General features: G+C 46.0%; 1 protein-coding gene across 1 annotated transcript; it reads left to right on the top strand.

Moving 5' to 3' along the window:
* The first annotated feature begins 1,769 nt into the window (after positions 1-1,769).
* Positions 1,770-10,165, top strand: LOC306778679 (protein NLRC3-like). Its single transcript, XM_079270296.1, has 9 exons — positions 1,770-1,866; positions 2,071-2,184; positions 4,486-4,564; positions 4,720-4,948; positions 5,112-6,912; positions 7,008-7,181; positions 7,332-7,505; positions 8,401-8,447; positions 8,587-10,165. The coding sequence occupies exons 1-9, from the start codon at positions 1,799-1,801 to the stop codon at positions 9,162-9,164; spliced, it is 3,264 nt and encodes a 1,087-aa protein (XP_079126422.1). The 5' UTR covers positions 1,770-1,798; the 3' UTR covers positions 9,165-10,165.
* Positions 10,166-24,211: the final 14,046 nt, after the last annotated feature.

Here is a 24,211-nt window from a genome sequence, read left to right as displayed (position 1 = left end):
CAGGGACAGAGACCAGGGACAGAGGACCAGGGACAGAGACCAGGGACAGAGGATCAGGGACAGAGACCAGGGACAGAGGACCAGGGACAGAGACCAGGGACAGAGGACCAGGGACAGAGACCAGGGACAGAGACCAGGTACAGAGACCAGAGACAGAGGATCAGGGACAGAGACCAGGGACAGAGGATCAGGGACAGAGACCAGGGACAGAGACCAGAGACAGAGGATCAGGGACAGAGACCAGGGACAGAGACCAGAGACAGAGGATCAGGGACAGAGACCAGGGACAGAGGATCAGGGACAGAGACCAGAGACAGAGGATCAGGGACAGAGACCAGGGACAGAGACCAGAGACGAGGGACAGAGACCAGAGACCAGGGACAGATTACAATTGTGCAAATTAGGCGATGACGTCATTTAGCGACTTCTAGCGACTTTTAGGACAGCCAAGAGCTACTTTCCTTACTGAGGAGTTGGCAACACAGCCCCTCCCTTCCTGTGTCCTCTTTACTTTCACTTCTGGAGCTCGTGATGTCGCAGCTTCTTTTTCTCTGCTTCTAAAGGTCAGTAAGCGACTCTGATTATTGAAAAAGGTGAATTCAGTTTGATTTGACTGTTCTAAAATAATTAGTGACGATCTGAAGGGAGCAGCTTCCTCGCACAAACGTGATGACCCTCAAATAAATGAAGCTTTTACTGCTCAGTGACGTTTAGAAACTCATGTTATGTGTGTAAGCGTCCGTCTGCATAAAGAAGCTGTTCAGCTGATGTTAAACCGTTTTATAAGAACATCAACCCAACAAAGAATGATGGTGTTTTACGGTAAACGGTGAAATGAGTCAGTTCAAGGTGCCAGTTTCCCTGTGAGCCACCAGAGGGCGACAGCTCCACTAACAGCCTCATTGAGAGGAGACATCAGTGTGACTCCATCACAGAGAATCAGGACGTTGATGTGAAGGAGGAATGAGTGCTGATGTGCTGATCAATGATTGGACGGATGCTTTCAGCTCTGCTCTCACTGGTTCCTCGACACATGAAGCTACAAAGTGATGTGAATTCAGCAGCAGCTAACAAGGTCACATGACTGATTCTGGATTATTGGACGAGCTGCTTCCTGCTCTGACTGGATGCAGTAGACGTGGAAACAGAGGAACATTTCAAACGTTGAAGAGCTTTTCAAAGTCACTCAAATAGAAGTGAAAAGTGACGTCATCCCCAAAGAGGCCAATAAAAAGCCAGATGAAGAGTCTTCCTCTGGTCTTCCAACAAGCCAACAGACTAAAGAGCGTTGTGAACGTCATCTCTTAGAGAGGACTCTGCAGCTCAGAGGGACAACAGCATGGAAACTGTCCCATGAGTGTCTTTAGTGTTGAGGTGAATGAGCTGTGTGTGTTTGTCATGATGAAGAGAAATAATGTTGTTGTGTTTGTGTGAAGGTGTGGACTCTGCTATGAATCAGTGTGAGGATGGAGAGGAGGGAGTCCCTCCCTCTAAAACCAGCCACACCAAAGCTCAGAGGTGAGATGACCATCTCTACCTGTCCATGACTCAAAGTCTTTCATTCACTGACTCTGTTTCTACACATGTGACCAGGACCCATCAGGGACCACACTGTCCTGGACCTGGACCTGAACCTGGACCTGAACCTGGACCTGGACCTGAACCTGGAGCTGGAGCTGAACCTGGACCTGGACCTGAACCTGGACCCGATACTGGACCTGGACCTGAACCTGAACCTGGACCTGAACCTGGACCTGGACCTCAACCTGAACCTGGACCTGAACCCAGCTGTGTGTCCATGAAGAGTGATCAGTCTTTTGGTCGTCTGATTAACTTCAAAGATGGACGCCACTCTGTTGATCAAAGGTGAGCTGAAAGACTGAGCTGTTGATTCTCAGAGGGATCAGCAGGACTAGTAAACCTTTACCACTACAGGGACTCATCTGATCCACATCCACATATCACTTCATGGACCTTTACCTTGTGTTGGTCTCTGTGTGGACGGACACAATGTGAGCTGATCTTCATGACTGAATGATGATGATGATGTAATGTCAGTGTTTCTATCAGTCCACAGCAGCAGAGTGGAAAGTCTCCTGAACCCAGCTGTGTGTCCATGAAGAGTGATCAGTCATTTGGTCGTGGGATTAACTTCAAAGATGGACGCCGTTCTTATGACCCAGAGTAAGTTCTTAAAACAGATGAAACAGATGACTAGCTGTTACAGATACAACTTTGGTCGTCTATCAGTCGTCTATCAGTCGGCTGCAACAACGAATCGATAAAATCGATAAAAATCTATCATTAAAAGAGTTGGCAACGACTTTCATTATCGATTCGTTGTGTCGCGCGATTATTATGCCACTCAATAAGTCGCGGAGATGTTTGAGTATAAAAAAACAAAGTTGAGTTGAGCCATTCTCGCGGGGACTATTTGTGTTCATTCGCACTGGACGCGCCGGAGAGGGGGCGTGGCTTATCGCCCTGAAAGCCGTTCAACTGTCCGCCATTAACCATGGAAAAAATAACCTCTATTTCTGCTTAGTAGGCGTTCTGAAAGTCAGAGATATCCCGGGAAACTAAACGCCGTCATGTCTGGTTCATAACATTGTCCAGAGGAGCTCCGTGGATTTCATCGAGATGTATTCACTGTCTAGCAAGCCACCGGTCGCTGTTTACTACAGCTGTAGGAACACAAAATAAACTGATTTGGCTGTGATTTAACGGCAATAAACCGACAAAAAGGGACTCCGAAACAACTAACGTAACAATGGCCTGCCTCGGTCGGCGCTAGCTGCTATTGGCCTGTCTCGAACGATTCCGTCGTGACGCCCTTTCCGGTCATTACGCTGTCATTTTCTTCGGCGATCGCCAACCAAACGTAAATAATATTAATTCATACATATCAAATAATCTATGTGTCAAATTTCATGAATATATATGGACGTTTATATGTCTAAATACTATAGGAAAGTGACTTTGATGAGAGAAAACAGAAAGAACGCTCGGGCGACGCTAAAACAGCTCGAACGGAAATTAAGGAGCTTTTATTGCATCATTTGGAGTTGTTGAAGCGTGATATCTTATTGTGAAGGACAGAACTACGGTCCCGGATGTGTTGACAGCATTGATGGTCATTTTTGCGACCCTGGAACAAGCGAATATCCCCGAAAAACCAGCATCAGCCAGTGTTTACAACGAGGATAGAAGTCCGTACGGATTAGGCCAATAGCAGTGCACGGCTAATTCACCCGTGTTAGCATCGTTTTAACGACTCTGGTAAAGGCAAAGCTAACTGTAATAATTACAACAATATTTCGTTTGAAAGGTACGAAGTTTAACTTCAGTTTAACACCATTAAATCAACTGAAAACATTACACGATCATTTTTATCAACATTGTAAGTGAATTGTATTGAAACATTAGCTAAAAACTGTCCGGTTTGGGGTACAACTCCGTTACGTCATGATGCCGATATGCAAAAGCGACATGGCATGGCACGGGAGCACCACGTGATGATTCAGCACCTAAAATGTAAACATGTTGGAGTCCTTGATGAGGAGGAAGGGAGTTCAACAGCAAGGTTAGTCACTACAGAATCCTACTTTAGTTCCGTTTTGAAGTGAGGAACCTAACGTCCTTCCAGCAGCTCTTCTGGTGCTGCTGTTTACTCGTTATCCAGCTTGACAAGCATGACAAGTTAGCGTTAGCTCGTTAATAACAGTAGTAAAGCAGGGCTGGTATAGTTTGCAAGACTAAAGACACGTTTTTATTCACTCGCCTTTTATTCACCCATTAATATCCGATTCATCAATTAATCGAAAAAATGATTGCAAGATGAATCGATTATTGATAATCGTTAGTTGCAGCCCTACTATCAGTTATTGTCTTTGATCTGTCATTATGATCTCATTTTTCATTATGATCATGACATGACACAATATCTTTGACTACTTGTTGTAGGTTTTACATCAGACAGGAAGTAGCATTCTGGATATAATCCTAACTCTAGTTGCAGAGGTCTGGAGACTAGAAAGACTCGGAGGAGGAAGTCTCCCCAATGGTGCTGTGGACAAAACCAAACACAGACCCTTTGTTTCAGTGATGTGACAGATCAACAGTATTAAGTCTTGGTACATCTGACTAACAACACAATGGTAGAGTAGAAACCACACCAGATATGAAAAAGTATCACATCACATGTGATTCTAGTTGTTTCTAGTTGTAGTTGTATCTAGAGGTAGAAGGTATAGAAGGTATATAAAGTAAACCGGTATGAATTTGACCTACGATATAGTTTTTGACACGACCATGCTGCCAATGAAATAACTCTTACTGTCCAATAAAAGCAGAGATAACAATCTGTTTAGCATCTGGTTTTCATTATGATCAATCTTAACAGGACACAAGATCTTTAACTGATTGTTGTATTTGTGTTAATGGTACAAACACAACGTGAGCTGATTCTTCATGATCCCTCCACAGAGAGGACCAGGAGAGCTCAGAGGTTCCCAGAGGTCCGTCTGCCCAGCAGCATCAAACACACCTGGACTCCATATTCATGGTCTGTACATGTACAACTACTGTTACATCTCTTGTGTTCACAATCATCTCCATGCTGCACTCTGTAGACCAGTGGATCGTCAGTCTGTCCAACATGGATCTGATGTTTGCTTCCATGCTTTTAGTTTGTGTCATTCATAGAATGTTCTGTTCCAGCTGCTGGAGGAGAACATCGTCACTTTTGTGAAGAACGAGCTGAAGAAGATCCAGAAGGGACTGAGTTCAGATTACCCAGAATGCTTAGAGAGTCAGAGGGAGGATGAGGAGGTGCTGGACGGTGAGGATGAAGAGCAGAGGAGGAGCAGCAGAGAGGCATTTGTGAAGATCACAATGAACTTCCTGAGGAGAATGAAGCAGGAGGAGCTGGCTGACTGTCTGCAGAGCAGTAAGAGGATTTCTCTAAAGATTCAACATGCTGGATAAATGTGACGTTTACTAACGTCTCAAGAGATGGACCAACATATATTCATCGACTCATTCTTTGAGGAAATGACATGTTGAAATCTATTCTTTGACTCATTGATCTTCTTTGTTGTGTGTTCATTCAGGACTTCCTGCAGTTTGTCAGCGTGAACTCAAATCTAACCTGAAGAAGAAGTTCCAGAGTGTGTTTGAGGGGATCGCTAAAGCAGGAAACTCAACCCTTCTGAATGAGATGTACACAGAGCTCTACATCACAGAGGGAGGGACTGCAGGGGTCAATGATGAACATGAGGTCAGACAGATTGAAACAGCATCCAGGAAACCACACAGACCAGAAACAACCATCAGACAAGAAGACCTCTTTAAAGCCTCACCTGGAGGAGAGGAACCAATCAGAACAGTGATGACAAAGGGAGTGGCTGGCATTGGGAAAACAGTCCTAACACAGAAGTTCACTCTGGACTGGGCTGAAGACAAAGACCACCAGGACATACTGTTCACATTTCCATTCACCTTCAGAGAGCTGAATGTGGTGAAAGAGAAACAGTTCAGCTTGGTGCAACTTGTTCATCACTTCTTCAGTGAAACCAAAGAAGCAGGAATCTGCAGGTTTGAAGAGTTCCTGGTTCTGTTCATCTTTGACGGTCTGGATGAGTGTCGACTTCCTCTGGACTTCACCAACAATGAGGTCCTGACTGATGTTACAGAGTCCACCTCAGTGGATGTGCTGCTGACAAACCTCTTCAGGGGGAAACTGCTTCCCTCTGCTCGCCTCTGGATAACCACACGACCTGCAGCAGCCAATCAGATCCCTCCTGAGTGTGTTGGCATGGTGACAGAGGTCAGAGGGTTCACTGACCCACAGAAGGAGGAGTACTTCAGGAAGAGATTCAGAGATGAGGAGCAGGCCAGCAGGATCATCTCCCACATCAAGACCTCACGAAGCCTCCACATCATGTGCCACATCCCAGTCTTCTGCTGGATCACTGCTACAGTTCTGGAGGATGTGTTGAAGACCAGAGAGGGAGGAGAGCTGCCCAAGACCCTGACTGAGATGTACATCCACTTCCTGGTGGTTCAGTCCAAACTGAAGAAGGTCAAGTATGATGGAGGAGCTGAGACAGATCCACACTGGAGTCCAGAGAGCAGGAAGATGACCGAGTCTCTGGGAAAACTGGCTTTTGATCAGCTGCAGAAAGGGAACCTGATCTTCTATGAATCCGACCTGACAGAGTGTGGCATCGATATCAAAGCAGCCTCAGTGTACTCAGGAGTGTTCACACAGGTCTTTAGAGAGGAGAGAGGACTGTACCAGGACATGGTCTTCTGCTTCGTCCACCTGAGTGTTCAGGAGTTTCTGGCTGCTCTTCATGTCCATCTGACCTTCATCAACTCTGGAGTCAATCTGCTGTCAGAAGAACCAACAACCTCCCGGAGGTCTAAAGTCTCTAGAGGCAAACCTGAACCAACACGTCTCTACCAGAGTGCTGTGGACAAGGCCTTACAGAGTCCAAATGGACACCTGGACTTGTTCCTCCGCTTCCTTCTGGGTCTTTCTCTGGAGACCAATCAGAGTCTCCTACGAGGTCTGCTGACACAGACAGGAAGTAGCTCACAGACCAATCAGGGAACAGCCCAGTACATCAAGAAGAAGATCAGTGAGGATGTGTCTCCAGAGAAAAGCATCAATCTGTTCCACTGTCTGAATGAACTGAATGATGGTTCTCTCGTGAAGGAGATCCAACAGTCCCTGAGTTCAGGACGTCTCTCCACAGACGAACTGTCTCCTGCTCAGTGGTCAGCTCTGGTCTTCATCTTACTGTCATCAGAAGAAGATCTGGACGTGTTTGACCTGAAGAAATACTCTGCTTCAGAGGAGGCTCTTCTGAGGCTGCTGCCAGTGGTCAAAGCCTCCAACAAAGCTCTGTAAGTACAGAGAGTTAGATTCATAGATCATAACTTAAATACGCTGCTATCTTTTCTACTGATTGTTTATTTCTTCTTCATCATTGTCTCTTCAGACTGAGTGGCTGTAACCTCTCAGAGAGAAGCTGTGAAGCTCTGTCCTCAGTTCTCAGCTCCCAGTCCTCTAGTCTGAGAGAGATGGACCTGAGTAACAACAACCTGCAGGATTCAGGAGTGAAGATGCTGTCTGGAGGACTAAAGAGTCCACATTGTACACTGGAGACTCTCAGGTGATCCTGTGAATTACTTTTCTTGGACTAAGTACTGAGTTTAAAGTTCACACACAAACAGATTGGTGATGACAGTCATAAACATAAACCTTCCAGCCCTCACAGTTCCCTCAGATCATGTGACATGTGTGTTGTTTTGTGTGTTTGCAGCCTGTCAGGCTGTCTGATCACAGAGGAAGGCTGTGCTTCTCTGGTCTCAGCTCTGACCTCCAACCCCTCCGATCTGAGAGAGCTGGACCTGAGCTACAATCATCCAGGAGACTCAGGAGTGAAGATGCTGTCTGATGGACAGAAGGATCCTCACTGGAGACTGGAAACTCTCAGGTATGAAGAGGCCTGCTGCAGCCACAGACACTCAGTCTGATGGAGGAGGTCGAGCTGGAGACTTGTTCTCTGTCACACTGTCAGCCTGGTTAATATGACCCTGATACACCAAGCTGCCCTCAAACTACCAGAGACTCATCAGACTGTTTGTGTCCCACATCAGACCATCAACACAGACAGAAGTATCAGGGAACAGTAGCCAGGATGAGCCCAACAGGGAGGGAAGGTGATGAAACTGTTGTTGTTCTGGAGCGGTGTCTTGGTTGAACGTTAGTAAAGAGGACAGTGGTGCATCCTGACACGCTGACGGCATCATGGTGGGTTGACATGAGTCAACGTCGTCACGCTGCAGGTTTGTGGGCTCATATCAAACAACAGTTGATGTTCTGATGCGCGTGTGTGTTGCCCTTTAGTCCAGACATTATTGTGAAAAGACAAACAGACAGAAACAATCTGTTTAAAGCGTCTCGATGAATCATCACAACAGGAATGTTTTGCTGTTCTGAAGGAGTTCAGCTTTACCTGGTTTGGTTTGTTTTGCACTGAGAGCCAGTTCCCTGGCTGAGAAGAGTCGACTTGTTGAAAGTACAGGTGACAGTCGGCCACAGACGCTCAGTGAAGAACCATCAGCTGGTTGTGGACGTGGTGTGTCAGAGCCCAAAGAGGTTTATTGAGGACTGGACCAGAGTTCTAGGGGGACACAGGCAGTGCTCTGTGGCTGCAGACGGACTTGAACTGTAATATTTTCTGCAATCAGAAGAAGCTCCAGTGAAGTCACAGATTATGAGCTGATGAACAATAAGTGCTCATGTGAAGATGAATAACAAAGCTCTGTGTGTGAGAGTGATGTAATGTCCATGTCTCCATGCTGCTCTGACCCCCCTCCTCCTTTCAGGGTGGAACCTGCTGGAGTCCGATGGTCCAGACCAGGTCTGAGGAAGTGTAAGTGTGCTTTGAGTTTGATTCATGGAAACAAAGCATCTTCAAACTGTGACATCACTCATTCACATCTCTGATGTCATCATCAAACACATGATCGATTAATAACTGCAGCTGTGTTGTGTCTTGTTCTCTCCATCAGATTCCTGTGAACTCACACTCGACACAAACACAGTGAACAGAGACCTCAAACTGTCTGACAACAACAGGAAGGTGACATATGTGAAGGAGGTTCAGTCATATCCTGATCATCCAGACAGGTTTGACCACTATCATCAGCTGCTGTGTAGAACTGGTCTGACTGGTCGCTGTTACTGGGAGGTCGAGTGGAGAGAAGGAGTTTATATATCAGTGAGTTACAGAGGAATCAGGAGGAAAGGAGGCAGTGATGACTGTGTGTTTGGAGAGAATGATCAGTCCTGGAGTCTGTGGTGTGAATCTGGTCGTTACTATGTCTATCACAATAAGACAAGAACACCCACCACCTCCTCCTCCTCCTCCTCTGGTAGAGTAGCAGTGTATGTGGACTGTCCTGCTGGCTCTCTGTCCTTCTACAGAGTCTCCTCTGACACACTGATCCACCTCCACACCTTCAACACCACATTCACTGAACCTCTTTATCCTGGCTTTGGGTTCTGGTTCAGTTCTGGTCCCTCAGTGACTCTGTGTTCTCTGGAGGAGGGAGAGTCTCCTCCTGCAGAGAAACCTTCTCTCTGCTGACCAGATGTTTCAGTGTGTACAGGATCACACACAGCTGATGTGAGTTGGTACCAACCTGATCTCTCAGTGGTTGTAGATGCAGTTGGAGCAGGTGAGGGGTACCTGAGCTGGTCTGGACTCTGGGGGGTTGAGAGCTCTCTGGGACTTGTGGTGTTGCAGATGGATGTGTGAAAGAGCTGAGCGAGGTCCATGTAATGACCTGGAATGATGTGTTGTCTGAGAGAAGCTGTGAAACATCTTTGACTTTGTGTAGAAAACTGAACTTTGTTGTCTCGAAACATTTGTTTGCGTTCAGAAAAACCTCCGAATGTCAAACAAGAGTCTTTCTGGATCAAATGCAGCATCTGTGGAACAAGAAGCACAAGTTGTGAAGAGTTGTTTTGATTTGAACAAACTAAATTCATCTTCTTTGATCATCGTGTAACAAATGAACAAACTCTGAGAAGTGACGTTGAGATCAAAAGAAATCAAAGTTTTGGATGATTCTAGATAATAAAGCACATAAACATCACGTCAAAGCAGAAACGTCCAAATCCACCAGAACACTGTCTCACATGAAGGATCAGTTGAATGCAGCTTGGTTCTTCACGTGGTATTGTTCACTTTGACTTCATTCATCACTGACTGTGTGCTAGTTTGATGAAACTCATAGAAACAAATCAAAAGAGACAAAAGAAGTTTGAACCAAACTACTGATCAAGAACCAGCTCAGCTGTTGATTCAATGAAGATATATTATAATGCAGAATGTGTCACGATGTAACTTTTCATTCTTTGGTTTGTATTCTCACTGATCATGTGTTCATTTAATGATGATCATGTTTCACTGATCTTCATTCATGTGTTCATGTGTGATGTGTGACGAGGCTTATTGGTGATCTGAACCTTTGAGCTTTTTGACATTTTATCTTTTATTTTCTTTACTTTTCACATCATCTGTTTGTGTAACCTTTAATGTTTTTATCGTACAAACCAAATAAAACTGGTTTGTATTTTGTACATTCCAACCAAAGTGCAGTGTTGCTGGTCTCTGAGGGAGTCTGCGTAGTCTCCATGAGGTCAGAGAGTTCTTCTCCTGAGAGGCTGACAGCACTCAATGATTGATATGATAGATACTTTAATAATCCATCAAGGGGACATTTTTGTACTACAGCAGCAATTATGATACAGGTAAATATAAAGTATTAAATATCAAATGCACAATATATACCATGAAATAGAATAATGTTAAATTAACTAACTAAACAGTAGTGCAAAGATTTCACCAACAACAAACAAACAAAAGAGTAACAGAGTCATAGTTGTGTGATTGATCTGTTCAGAGGTGATTTACTGTAGAGTCTTATAGCAGAATGTTCTCCTGTATCTGGATCAGTCTGTCCCTGCAGGAGGTGGTGGAGAGGGTGGTCCTGGTTATCCAACATGGACAATAGTTTCTTCAGTGTCCTCTCCACCACCTCTTCCAGATAGTCTTGTTTGCAGCCAATGATGGAGCCGGCCTTCTTAACCAGTTCATTAAGTCTGTTGGTGTCTCCGGCTCCAATGCTGCTCCCCCAGCAGACTACAGAAGTACAGTGCACTGACCACAACAGACTGTAGAACATCTCCAACATCCTGCTGCACACGTTGAAGGATCCAAGTTTCCTCAAGAAGAAGAGTTGACTCCTCCCCTTCTTGTACACAGCGTTGATGTTCTTCCAGTTCAGTCTGCTGTCGATGGAGACACCCAGGAACTTGTCCTCCTCCACCATGTCCACATCCTCTCCCAGAACTCTCAGCGGTTGTGGAGTCGTCGTCTTCCTCCTGAAGTCGACCACCATCTCTCTGGTCTTGGCCACGTTCAGACGCAGGTGATTTCTACCAGCCCACTCCACAAAGTCCTCCACTACTGCCCTGTACTCCTCCTCCCGTCCGTCCCTTATACACCGACCACTGCAGAGTCATCAGAGAACTTCTGCAGATGCATGACACCGAGTTGTACTGGAAGTCAGTGGTGTACAAGGTGAACAGGAAGGGAGCCAGAACAGTTCCCTGTGGGGCTCCAGTATCACTGACCACCCCATCAGACAGCACACGGCCCAGTGGGACAAACTGTGGTCTGCTGTGAGGTAGTCAGTGATCCAGGAGACGGTGGATGCGTTCACCCCCACCACCCGCAGCTTCTCACTCAGCAGCACTGGTTGGATGCTGTTGAATGCACTGAAGTCAAAGAAAGTGATTCTCACAGAGCCACCGGTCCATCCAGGTGCGACTGAGCTCGTTGCAGCAGGTAGATGATGGCGTCGTCCTCTCCCACATGAGGCTGGTATGCAAACTGCAGAGGGTCCAGTGAGGATTTCACCTGCGGTCGGAGGTGGGCCAAGACCAGCCTCTCCAGCACCTTCATCACATGGGATGTGAGGGCAACTGGTCGGTAGTCGTTGAGGCCAGATGGTGTCGTCTTCTTCGGTACAGGAACCAGGCACGACGTCTTCCACAGCACCGGGACTTCCTCCTGCTTCAGGCTCAGGTTGAAGAGGTGTTGCAGGACATCAGACAGCTGGATGGCGCAGGTCTTCAGGACCCTGGGGCTGATGCCATCAGGTCCAGCAGCCTTGCCTTGGTGGAGTCTCTCCAGCTGTCTCCTAACCTGGCCAGTCGTCACAGAGAGGGGGGGAGGGGGGTCATAGTCTCGGTGGTGGCAGAGCCCTTAGAAGTGGAGGGCTCTGAGTCCATGCAGCTCACCAGGGGGGACAGAGGGGGAGGTGTTTGGGAGGTGTGGTGTGTGGAGGAGACAGATGAGGGCTGTGAGCTAAATCTATTGAAGTAACAGTTTAGCTCGTTTGCCCTCTCCAGGGAGCCCCCTGGTTGTCTGCCTCCCACCTTGAAGATGTCCCTTAGGTCCCTGATGCTGTATCTAACACAGTGTCGCGGGATGTGGTGGTGGGCCCAAAAAAGCAGACATAACCAGGGAATACTGAGTGAAAACAAAAGGGTTCAATTCGAGGTGGACACAAAGGGAAAATTGTCAAGGAACAGCGGGGAATCCGAGGACGAGAGGGCGAGAGAGAAAACCGGGAAGGACAAGGCAGGGTGGCAGACTGGGGAACCAGGAGAGTGATCCAAACACTGGAGGCACAGGAAGACAAGGTACGAACACGGGAAAACACATGTTTGAACTCTGAATAAATATTAAACACAGTGGCCGAGCGAGAACAAAATACCACTGAGGTTGTACAATGATCTGGAGAAGAGTGGATGTGGAACCGGGGTAGATATACTGTTGAGTGATGAGTAGATGGAAGGCAGCTGGGTTGACTGGGCAAGGCAAGGCTAGTTTATTTGTATCGCACATTTCAACAACAAGGCAATTCAAACACTAGAAAGCAGTATAAGGAATAAAATACAGTCGTAAAATGCAGAAATGTGTTAATATCCTTGAATGTGGTTCAATTAAAGGCAGCAAACAGAAAAGTCTTCAGTCTTGATTTAAAGGAGCTGAGGGTCTCAGCAGACCTGCAGCTTTCTGGGACTTTGTTCCAGATATGTGGAGCAGAACATCTGAACTGAGTTCTGACTCTGGGAACAGAAAGTAGACCGGTCCCAGACGACCTGAGGGGTCGGTATGGTTCATAAGGTAGCAGCAGATCAGAGATGTATTTTGGCCCTAAACCATTCAGTGCTTTGTAAACCAACAGCAGGATTTTAAAGTCAATTCTTTGTTGGACAGGAAGCCAGTGCAAAGACCTCAGAACTGGAGTGATGTGGTCCACCCTCCTGGTCTTAGTGAGGACTCGAGCTGCAGCGTTCTGAATCAGCTGCAGCTTTCTGACGGACTTTTTACAGAGACCTGTAAACACACCGTTACAGTAGTCCAGTGTTGATAAAATTAGCATATATACAGTTTTAATCAGCAATTAGCTCATATACAGCTTAATCAGCAGCTAGTTTATATGCAGCTTTAAGTAGCAACTAGCTTATATACAGTTTATTCAACAGCTAGCTTATATACAGCTTAATCAGCAACTAGCTTATATATACAGTTTAATTAATCACTAGTATATTTGTAGTTTTAATAACCATTATCTTATGCAGCACTATTAACCACTTATACAGTGCTCACAACACAGCAAGGCCAGAGAGAAGCAGGTGAGAGGTTACTTATTTAACTGCGTCACAAAAGAACAGGCAGCCATCTTTTAGAAAGATAAGACAATGAGATTCAAGCGAGGGCCAACGCCCAGCTGAGCCCGGCTTTCTCCACACACACTTTCCCAGGTCCTCTCGCCTCAAAATCTCACTCACACTGACGGAAACCAACGCCTATTGGGAGGGGCCAAAGGTGAATGGACATTCACGGCTTCCAACCAAACGTAATACACGGCTTAAACGTGCTACGTTTGCATCTTTGACTTTGGCCAATGTGTAGCAAGGGGCGGACCCCATATATTAAGGATGATGCTGATGTGTTTAAGCGTGTCTAATGGTGAATCTCTGCGAGTGAAGCTATTATTGACCCGTGCACGTATTACTGCAGGGCTGAATAACTTTGTTCGATAAATAAACCTATTGCTTTTGATTTAAACTATACGCCTCTGAGAGCTTCTGTTTCATTCTTAAACCTGCTCTAAGTGTGAAAAACAGCTACAGCACATTTTTTCACAACAAAGTGGTGACCCCGACGTGATCTGATACGATACAGAGCTTCAGGTTAGAATGTTAACAGGCCTCTCCTTTTGATTCCAGATAACGGCGTAACTCTCCCTTCGAGGCTGGGAACCCGATAATTGCCATCGGAGCGAAATTGCAGCTTTGGGGAGTCTGAGACGCACCGGTGCACATCTCAAGGTAGGCAGAGACCTATTTAACTGAATTCTGCAACATTGTATTCATAGAAATATTCTAAATTGTGCTCAGACTGTCCGAACTGTAAGTATTTGCTTAGAAATAGAGTAATTGTAAAGATTAAACACACAGCAACAGAGTTGTTATACAGCCATTTGGGGGGTTCTGTGAATATGTATGAATGAGCCCATCAGAAAACGTCAAATAAAAGGCGAGAAATTACGCACTTGTGATAGCGTCGATGTGAGGTGCTGTGAGCCGTGTAACGCATTTGCTCGCAGACACGCGCTCCACGCTGAACACTCAAATTCATGTTGCAAAAGGCGTGATTTCTAACGTACTTATGGGATGTTTTGGGCTACGAAGAAATTGCATAACATGACGGGGATATATGTATATGTCATTGATGTCATTGATAAACTGTATGGAGAAAACTGACTGCGGGATTCCCGTATTAAGAGCATCGAGTCTTCGGACATCAACTCGTGTGTAGCGATTCAGTAAAAAATAGTGTTACTCTGATTAGAGTTTCCTCGACGGAGTTTCTGGACGAGAGCACAGAAGTTGATTATATCGGTGTGTTGTTAATAACGGACGAGATTAATGAAAATGGCCAGAACGTGTACAGGTCCAGAGATGACCTAGGATAAAAAGCAGTTAAATTGTATTATTTACGTTCTACCCTGATGGAGTAGTGGTTAAAATAACAGTCTTCGACGCGGTAGGTCCGGGATCGGCTCCCGGCTGTAACATTGTTTTTGACAAAAAGCAGCGGCCGTTGTGATGTATTAAAGAAGCAGAGCTCTTTGATATGTGTGTAAGATAGGGACAGAAATTATTATAATCTGACTGATTGTTTGCTGAAAAAGCATTTGTTTTTCATTTGTATCGTGGTCGAGAGATCAGCGGTACACAGTCTGTTTGATGAGATCGAGATAAAAGACAAATTGCTGTTACAATGCGTTCCTGATAAATGTGTGTCTAAAAAAAAAAAAAAGAGTCGGCTCATCCGAAGGCCGTGCTTCTGACTGATTTACATTTAAAGAGACAGCCGTGTATGTTCTAATGTGTGTTCATTGTTTCACTGCATTTGTAAAAGTATTACTTACATGCTAGACCGTATTTGTGAATTGTGCGCATTTCAAATTTGGTTTTAATTGGTGTTTACTGTGTTTGTTTGCTGAGAAGCAGTTGTCATTTGCGCAGGCGTCCAAGAGGTGTCTGTTTGTTTAGTTTGATAAAGTGGATTAGCTGTCAAGGAATAGGGAAAGAATCCTTTATAATCTGACTGTTTTTTGGTTGCTAAAAAGCTGTTTGTCATTTGCGTTGTGATCGAACGATCAGTAGCGCTCCAGTCTGTTTGATGAGGTTGAGAGAAAAATAAGCTTGCTGATGGAATGTGATGAGTGTGTAAAAAGAGCTGTACATCTCCTCTACAACTCCGTGTTTGTGACTGATTTATGCTTAAAAGAGGCGGCAGCGTGTGTTTTGATTATCTAGTAGGAATGCGGGTGACTCCGTGCTTGTGACTGATTTATGCTTATAGACACGGCAGCGTGTGTTTTGATTATCTAGTAGGAATGCGGGTGACTCCGTGCTTGTGACTGATTTATGCTTATAGACACGGCAGCGTGTGTTTTGATTATCTAGTATGAATGCGGGTGACTATTTGCTGAGCTGTACGTTTTAACTTTTGTTTATTTGTTTGATTGTGTTTCTAAAGATATTCCTTTACCGCATTGGTGATCTCTGCGCATTTAAAAATGGCAGTGTGTTGCAATTTTGTTTGAATGAAAGTGCATGTTTGAAGCGTACATAACCACGGCTGTGTATGGATTCGATTTCGTTTAAATGAATGCGATTATTTGGAGCATATATGTAAGCGCTGAGACCTGGTTCAGAGTTTATGCTGTTTCTGAGTTTCTTTGTGCGTTAGAGACAGCCAGCTGAGGCCGTGCTTGGTGTTTGAAAATGTTGGTGTGTTGTTTCAAAGGTTGGTGTCCAGAGTAGGAAAAACACACATTATACACGACTGTTACATTCACACACACACATAAATCACTAGAATATGCTGAGAGACAGCTGAGGGTTAATATAAGTGTCAGTTTTACTGGCGTAGTTAAATTTATTGGAAAATAGTGTTCCTTAGGGATCGTTAGCAAAGTGTAATGCGGAAACACAGCAGTCACTCATGCAAACCAGAGAGAGAGAAAAAAAAAAAAGTTTTAAAGCCGATACACAGCTTCTATTGTTCCAGCCAGACAGTCGCTAAAATTATGAATATACAAGGTTAACAGCTGCTACAAATCTTCTATTCATTTAGTCAAGACTGGCGGTGGGAATATTAGGGAGGATTTGACTACTCCTGATAAAAAAACACAGATGCGGCCTTGCTTTGTGTCCACTTACAAAGACAGTTAGCGGAAGATATTTAAAAAGGTGGGGGCAAGGTTGTCTCTCTCTGCCTTATAAACTATTTAGTTACAAGCCATTGCTTGAGTAATCAAAACATAGCATTTCACACCTAGCAGGGATATATAGGCAGATTTGTAAATAATATATATTCATACACTGTTAAATAATATGCGTTATACTTGTAATGCTTATATGCGGAGTTGTGAGGTCACTGTATGAAGGTTTAAAACGCCGAGAGAAGCACTCCGTCATTCTCTCGTACAACAGAATAAAGATCAGTGACCTCTGCACGGTAATGCTTGCTAAAACCATAAGATTATGGCTGAAAATTGCCACATTAGTATAATGGACGAGCTTTTGTGTCCATGCACACAGAGACTTCGAAATAACTCTATAACTGTACTGTTTTCGTCCTCTTCACCATAAAGTGTTAATAATAAAATAGATCATCATTTCACACACACACATATTACAGAGAAAAGCAGGTTTTAAGACATGCAGCAGTGTGAATGACATTGATTTGAGTTCAACCAGACACCAGGAAACTTGGGAGGAGCGTTGGCTCCCTCTGCTGGTGCTTTTGAAAAAAAACAAAAAAAAAACATTTGTCCTGCATGTTGGCTTTTCTGTGGCCTATTCAAGAACTGCAACAGGAACATTTGACAGGAGCTTTGGCTCCATCGTGTGGACATTTGGGAATACTGATGTCAGCCTTTTATTGAATATTACAGAAACACACATCATGGCGGAGAAATTCTCCTCTTATCTGTGCATCTTGGAGAATGCAGTCCAGGAACAGAGCAGGATTAATGGACGAAGCAAACTTTGGCCAGTGGAACAACACGCCTACCAAAGATTGATAAAAAGATGGAAAGATAAAGCCATTTGGGATGGAGAACGGCTGAATTGTTCCCCTTCAGAAGAGATGGTACAACAGATGAACAGGGAAGTGATGAGACACTGTGAAGAGAAGAAGAACGAATGGCAGGACAGAAATCCAAGATATCTAAACATGGGAAAAAGAACAGCAAGAAACAACGCAGCTGCAGAAAAAGGCGTCTGGCCTTATCTTAAAAGATGCTTCGATTTTGATAACAACAGGATGGGCAGCAAGCTGATTCTCACTGGAATCGAGAAGAGATGGATGGAGCGGGCTGGCAAAGAGCCATGGAACGCAATGGAGCTGGATGCTGAAGCAGCACGTTCACCACTAGAGGCCGCCAAACACAGCGGAGGCATGTTCCCGGCCCTAACACCCTCATCCACTGCCCCTCCCTCATATGCCGACAACCCATTCACCCCTATCGACAATGACAAGCCCAAGCATGAACAAAGCAACCTGTATCCTGACCTGCCACCGCAACACAAAGACATGCATGAACATGAACAAAGCCAACTGCACCCGGATCTCCCACCTCCCCCTCCAGATTATGTGCCCACAAATAACCCTTTCATTCAGGCTCCAGTAAGACCAGTATCAAAGGGGTTCCTGAAAGGCATCTTCGCAGTAGATGAAGGAGAGCTGCAGATACCTGTCTCAGTAGAGGAAAAGGAGAGAAGAAAAAGAGCGAAGCAAGTTGAGAAGACTGTGGGATACCTGATGACTCAACTGAGCGCCCTAGGGCTGCGAAACACACCCGGACCTGAAACTACACCTACACTAATTGTCGACGCACACAATGAGCCACGCTTCGATGCTTTCGCATTGACAGCCCCACTCGAAACTCGGCACAGAGTGAGCAACTCAATCAGAGACCGTTACCAACACAGACAAAAAGACGACACACAAGAGGATATTCAAACCCTGGAACAACAACTGGAGGAGCTCGAACAGCTGGAAAAAGACCATGCAGCAGCAACAAGCTATACGCCTTACATGGAGGCTAGTGGATATGCTATACCACAAGCGGACCTGTGGGTTCCTGGTACAGAGGAAGAGAAGGAGCTGATCGAACTAGCTGCACAGCCAGCCAACGAACACAAATGGCCACAAACACATGAAGTACAGAGGCTAACGCTAAATGGAAATTTCACAGGATATGCCACAGCCCCATCAACAACGCGCAGTGGACAACAATATGGGCCTAACTCATGTCAGATGCCACTCAGACCAGCTCCAACAGCTGCAGCCCCTCACCAGATGGCATTTATTCCCTTCTCCTTCATGGACATGTCAACACTGCTGACTGCCCTTCCTTCACTGTCTTCAGGAGCAGAGCCATGGCTAGAAGAGCTAGATAAATATACAAAGTCCCACAAACTGGCACTTGGTGACTACAGAGGCCTGCTGGCCAGAGCATCTGACCCACACACACTGAAAAAGCTTGAAGCCGTAGCAGGAACCACAAACGCGCCTGACCCCACGCCCATAGGCGGTGTCAGGCTGTTACTACATCAGGCCTTAAGAAGAGAGTACCCCACCCCAACAGACCACAGCCAAATGTCAACCTTCATGGCCAAGCCTGGGGAGCCTGCTGCAGATCTCCTAGCTCGCGCTGAGCAAGTATGGAGAACAACATTTAGAGAATCCCCAGATGCATCTCAGACATCAATGGCACTCTGGAGAAGCATGGTGACCAAAGGATTGCCTGCAAAGGTAAGAGAGGCGATTGAAAACACTGTGGCCATCGCCTCCTTCACTCAATCTGCATGGAGAGAACATGTACTGCATCACTATGATAAACACAGAACAGCTGCAGACGCATCAGATGTGGAGCTCAAGGCACTGCAAGTGGCACTGATGAAGAGACAGCTGTCTGACCTGGACACGGCCCAAAAGATTGCAAAGGACAAAAAGAAGCAGATGGCTCAACTGGAACCACTAGCAGCACAAGTGGTCCCTGTAATGGTGCAGCAACCATGGCAACAAAACCAAAGAGGAGGACAAAGAGGAGGTGATCAAGGGGGTGGCCAAGGAGGCACTTTCTACTGCTACACCTGTGGAAAACCAGGCCACTACTCACGTAACTGTCACACACGTGACCTGTCACATCAACAAGGCCCAACACGTGGAAGAGGAAGAGGACCCAGAGGAAGAGGAAATTATCAGAGAGGAAGAGGAGGCTTTCAGGATCCACGAAACAAGAATCAAGCTGGACAGCCATACCAGGCGCCACTAGGAGGCACTGAGCAATGGACGCAAAATGATCCTAGCTCCGGAGAAAATGTCAACCAGGCACTACAAGCTCAGTGGGCGAATAACTATTATCCCTACTAGGACACCCCACAACCACCTGGCACCGGCATCATGAAATTTGGACTAGCAAGTGAGCCAACTCTCACTTGCACAATAAACGGACAGGCACACACATTTTTGGTGGACACAGGGGCAACATATTCCAGCCTCACGTCTCCACAGGTCCTGTCATCTAAATATGTGTCAGTGGTTGGGGTCTCAGGCGCGCCAGAACGCCAGTGGTGCACTAAACCTTTAAATGTCCAAATTGGAAGTCAACAATGGTCACACAGCTTCCTATCAGCGCCAAACTGCCCAGTAAACCTACTGGGCCGCGATCTGATGACTAAATTCGGTCTAACAATATGGCTAAACAACGAAGGGGTCCAGGTCTCACTGGACCCTCCCCCTGCAAGCACACTATCAATGCCTGTGCGAATACTATCTATGCCACAAACGTCCATTAATGTGGAATCATTGGATGAAGAAGTGTACTGGCTGAGATGTCTAGCCACAGGACCAAGCACACCAACAATTCAATTCTGGTTCAACATACACAGAGAACAGATCCAAAGACTGCATCCATATAAAACTCCTCTGCCATATGTGCACTGCACTATGAATGTCACGGACGATCCAGACTGCCCATATGCTGAAGATTGGGACATCAATATGGCACACCTAACTCCAAAAATAATATGTCATGATGTGTATTGTGGAAAAGAAGGCGTGGCAGCAGCAGTGCTATTGGATGATTATCAGACCAAGTGGTATGGTCTCAGCAAAGAATCTGCTCCACACGTCACCCTAGCGGTTGGCTTTGGACAAGAGGCCAGAGGACTCGGCCCCATGATAAAAAGAGCACATACTCTGTCATGGACACACACAGATACAGCAGGACTGCTGAAGGCAACAGAAGAAGATATGTGGCGATGGATCATCTCTACCAAAGAACACACACTACCTGAACATTTACCACTGCCACGCCATCATGGTAAACCATGCACTGACCATCCTGCAACTCAAGCTCTATTGGACGGCGTGCCTGCGACACTATGGACGACTGGCCCTTATGATGTGGGAAAATTGGCAACGGTCAAACCTGTGAAGGTGACGCTGTTGGATCCATTTGCACCTCCTATCTGGCATCCACAGTACAAACTAAAGCCAGAACAAATCGCAGGCATCGCCCCGACCATTGCAGGTCTGCTACAAGCTGGAGTGTTGGTGAAAACTCGATCACCATACAATACAGCGATATTGCCAGTGCAGAAGGCCGGAAACAACACAGGCTGGCGGATGGTACAAGATTTTCGACCAATCAATGATGCCACACAGCCGGCGTCATATCCAGTTCCAGATCCACATATTGCCTTAACAAATCTCAGCCCACAGCACTCATATTTCACAGTAATTGACCTTGCTAACGCCTTCTTCAGCATCCCTCTGGACAAAGACTCACAGACACTGTTTGCTTTCACATTCAACGACCAGCAATACACCTATTCTCGCCTGCCACAAGGTTTTCGTTGTTCTCCAGGTTTGTTCAACCATCATCTCAGACTACACTTGTCTGATATAGAGGTGCCGGATGGTGTCGTCCTCATACAATATGTGGATGACCTCCTGATTGCTGCCCCATCCTCTGCCACCTGCCTGGAGGCCACTGAGACTCTGCTGCTGCTGTTAGCCTCAAAAGGCTACAAAGTTAAGAAGACCAAGGTCCAAACATGTAGGAGACAAGTCACATTCCTGGGTCGCACTCTCTCATCTAGCGGCCTGGCTGTAAGCACAGCCCACAGAGACAGCATTCTCCATCATGACAGACCTATCACCGTGGGACATATGCTGTCATTCCTGGGTCTAACAGGCTACTCTCGTAGTCACATTCCAGACTACACTGACCTCACCACCTGTCTCAGAAGCCTGCTCAAGGAACCAGGAACTAGAAACACCTCTGCCCCACTGGTGTGGACACAAGACGCTGAAGACGCGTTCACCAAACTCAAACAGACTTTGTCACATGCCTCGGCTCTTCAAGCTCCAGACTATTTACTCCCTTTTCACCTAGATGTTTCTGAACAAAAAGGAGGGATGGTAAATGCAGTTTTGTATCAGAAAAAAGGGGGAGAAAGAGTGGTACTCATGTATCACTCATCAAAACTGGACCCAGTTGAAGTTGGCCAATCCACCTGTACAAGACACATGGCGGCAATTGCAAAGGCGATCGAGAAAACATCCCACATTGTCATGTGCCACCCTCTGAAAATCCACACACATCATGGTGTGGCTGCATTCCTCCTCAGCAAAGAATTCACATTCGGAGCTGCAAGAAAATCGAAAATTCAAAGAGAATGCACAAGACCACATATTGTCTATGAAACAGGAGGAATCAATATGGCGTCATCACTACAACAAGGACAAGGAGATCAACCACACAGCTGCGAAGCAAGAGCAATCATTGAAAACAAACTAAGGCCAGACCTGGGAAATACACCAATCCCAGGAGCAGAAATGTGGTTATACACGGATGGATGTTGCTACAAAGGAGATGACGGAAACACAGCATCCTATGCTGTGGTGAGACAATTCGAAGACATGGAACACACAATAGTAGCATCAGGTATCCTACCTCAACCAGCATCAGCACAACTGGCAGAAGTCGAAGCGCTCATACAAGCCTTGAAAATAGCAGAAGGAAAATCTGCAAACATCGTCACAGATTCTGCTTACGCACATGGAGCAGCTCACGTTGATGGGCCCATGTGGCGAAGAAGAGGATACACAACATCAATGGACGCACCCATCAAACACAAGAAGGAAATCATGGCACTGGTGGAAGCTATGAAGCTACCAAAAACAGTGGCAATCATGAAATGCAAAGGACATGATGGCAAGGCAAAGACCAGAATAAGTGTGGGAAACGACAAGGCAGATGAAGCTGCTAAAGAAGTAGGAGGATACAGACCAAAACAGATGGTTCTGAAAATAGCCATACAAGAACCCGAAATCACTGAAGAAACACTGATTGAGATACAGAAGAAGGCTGGACCATACGAATGGTCTGAATGGCAAAGGAAAGGAGCAACAAAAGGAGAAAGTGGACTTTGGAGATCCCATGATGGCAGAGTGGTATCACCAGCAGAATTATGTGTCTCACTGATACCAGAGGCACATGGACCAACGCACGAAGGAAAGAAAGGAACATTACAAAGGGTGGAAGCACTGTGGTGGCACCCACGCATGGAAAGCATGGTGTCCCTCTTCTGCGACGAATGCACCACCTGTGGGGATCACAATGTGAAGAAACCGTACAAGACACCTATGGGCTCTTATCCTGTACCATCAGCCTGCTTCCAAGACATCAGCATAGACTTTACTGACATGGGACATGATAACAGAGTACAAGGAAAAAGATACATTTTGGTAATGGTTGACAGATTCTCAAAGTGGGTAGAGGCAATCCCAACTAAAAAAGAAGACGCACAGACAGTAATAAAGTGGCTGCAAACAGAACTAATACCTCGCTATGGCGTTCCTAGATGCATAAGGTCCGATAATGGTTCACATTTCAGTAATAAGCATTTGCAGGAAGTGGAAGCCAGACTAGGAATCAGACATAGATATGGATCAGTGTATCATCCACAGTCACAAGGACTGGTAGAGAGGGCAAATCAGACGCTAAAATCAAAAATAGCAAAGACATGTGCGGCATCAAAGCTGACATGGGTTGAAGCCTTACCATTAGCTCTAATGGCAATGAGGAGCGCACAAGGAAATGAGACGCATCTTTCACCACATGAGTTAATGACAGGGAGGCAAATGCCTGGTCCTCCAAGAGACAGTAGTCATATTCCTGCTTTAGCTGTGCAGCAAGTTGAAATGAAGGCATATATGACTGCGTTAATCACTCTCACGGAGGCTCTCTCCAAACAGGTCCTGCGGACCAGTGCAGCTGACCAGGAGGAAGTAAAAAATCTCATCCGAGTGGGTGACTGGGTCAGGGTCAAAGTTCACAAGAGAAAGTGGACTGACCCCAGGTGGACAGGGCCGTACGAAGTGAAGGAGGTTACTTCACACTCGGTCCAGGTCATAGGTAAATCAGGAGCACCTTGGCACCACCTGTCACATTGTGCCCCAGCATCTGAGCGTTCCAGACCCTTAGCAGAGGTCCGAGGTGATCTGGCGCAAAATGGAGTGTGAGTGTAATCTGTTGGGGGGAACAGACATCCAGCCACAGGGGATTCATCCCACTCCAGGTACCTGGAAAGACATGGGGATAGGTAAAAGAACTGGGTGGGTCCTATTGGGTTTGGGTGTGGCATTTGTGATATTCTTGACTTTGGGATTGAAAATGGGGGACAAAACAGTGAACAAACCAACTAGCGGAAACTATGACTGTCTGCCAGAGGCAATGCCAAATCTGACAGGGTTTGAGAGTCATCCAAGCTGCAATCTGACAACAAGTGGCAAGGATGTGAAAATGCCAAATCTGACAAGGTTTGAGAGTCATCCAAGCTTCAATCTGACAACAAGCGGCGAGGATGTGAACAAAACTCAAAACGACCTCGAGAGAGGGAAGGTTAGGCAAAAAAGAGATGCCTCAGAACCGGCATACAAGCCACCACCAAAAG

Source organism: Melanostigma gelatinosum (assembly GCF_949748355.1).
Source record: "Melanostigma gelatinosum genome assembly, chromosome: 6".
NCBI lineage: Eukaryota > Metazoa > Chordata > Actinopteri > Perciformes > Zoarcidae > Melanostigma > Melanostigma gelatinosum.
This window is presented reverse-complemented; position numbering and strand designations above follow the sequence as displayed.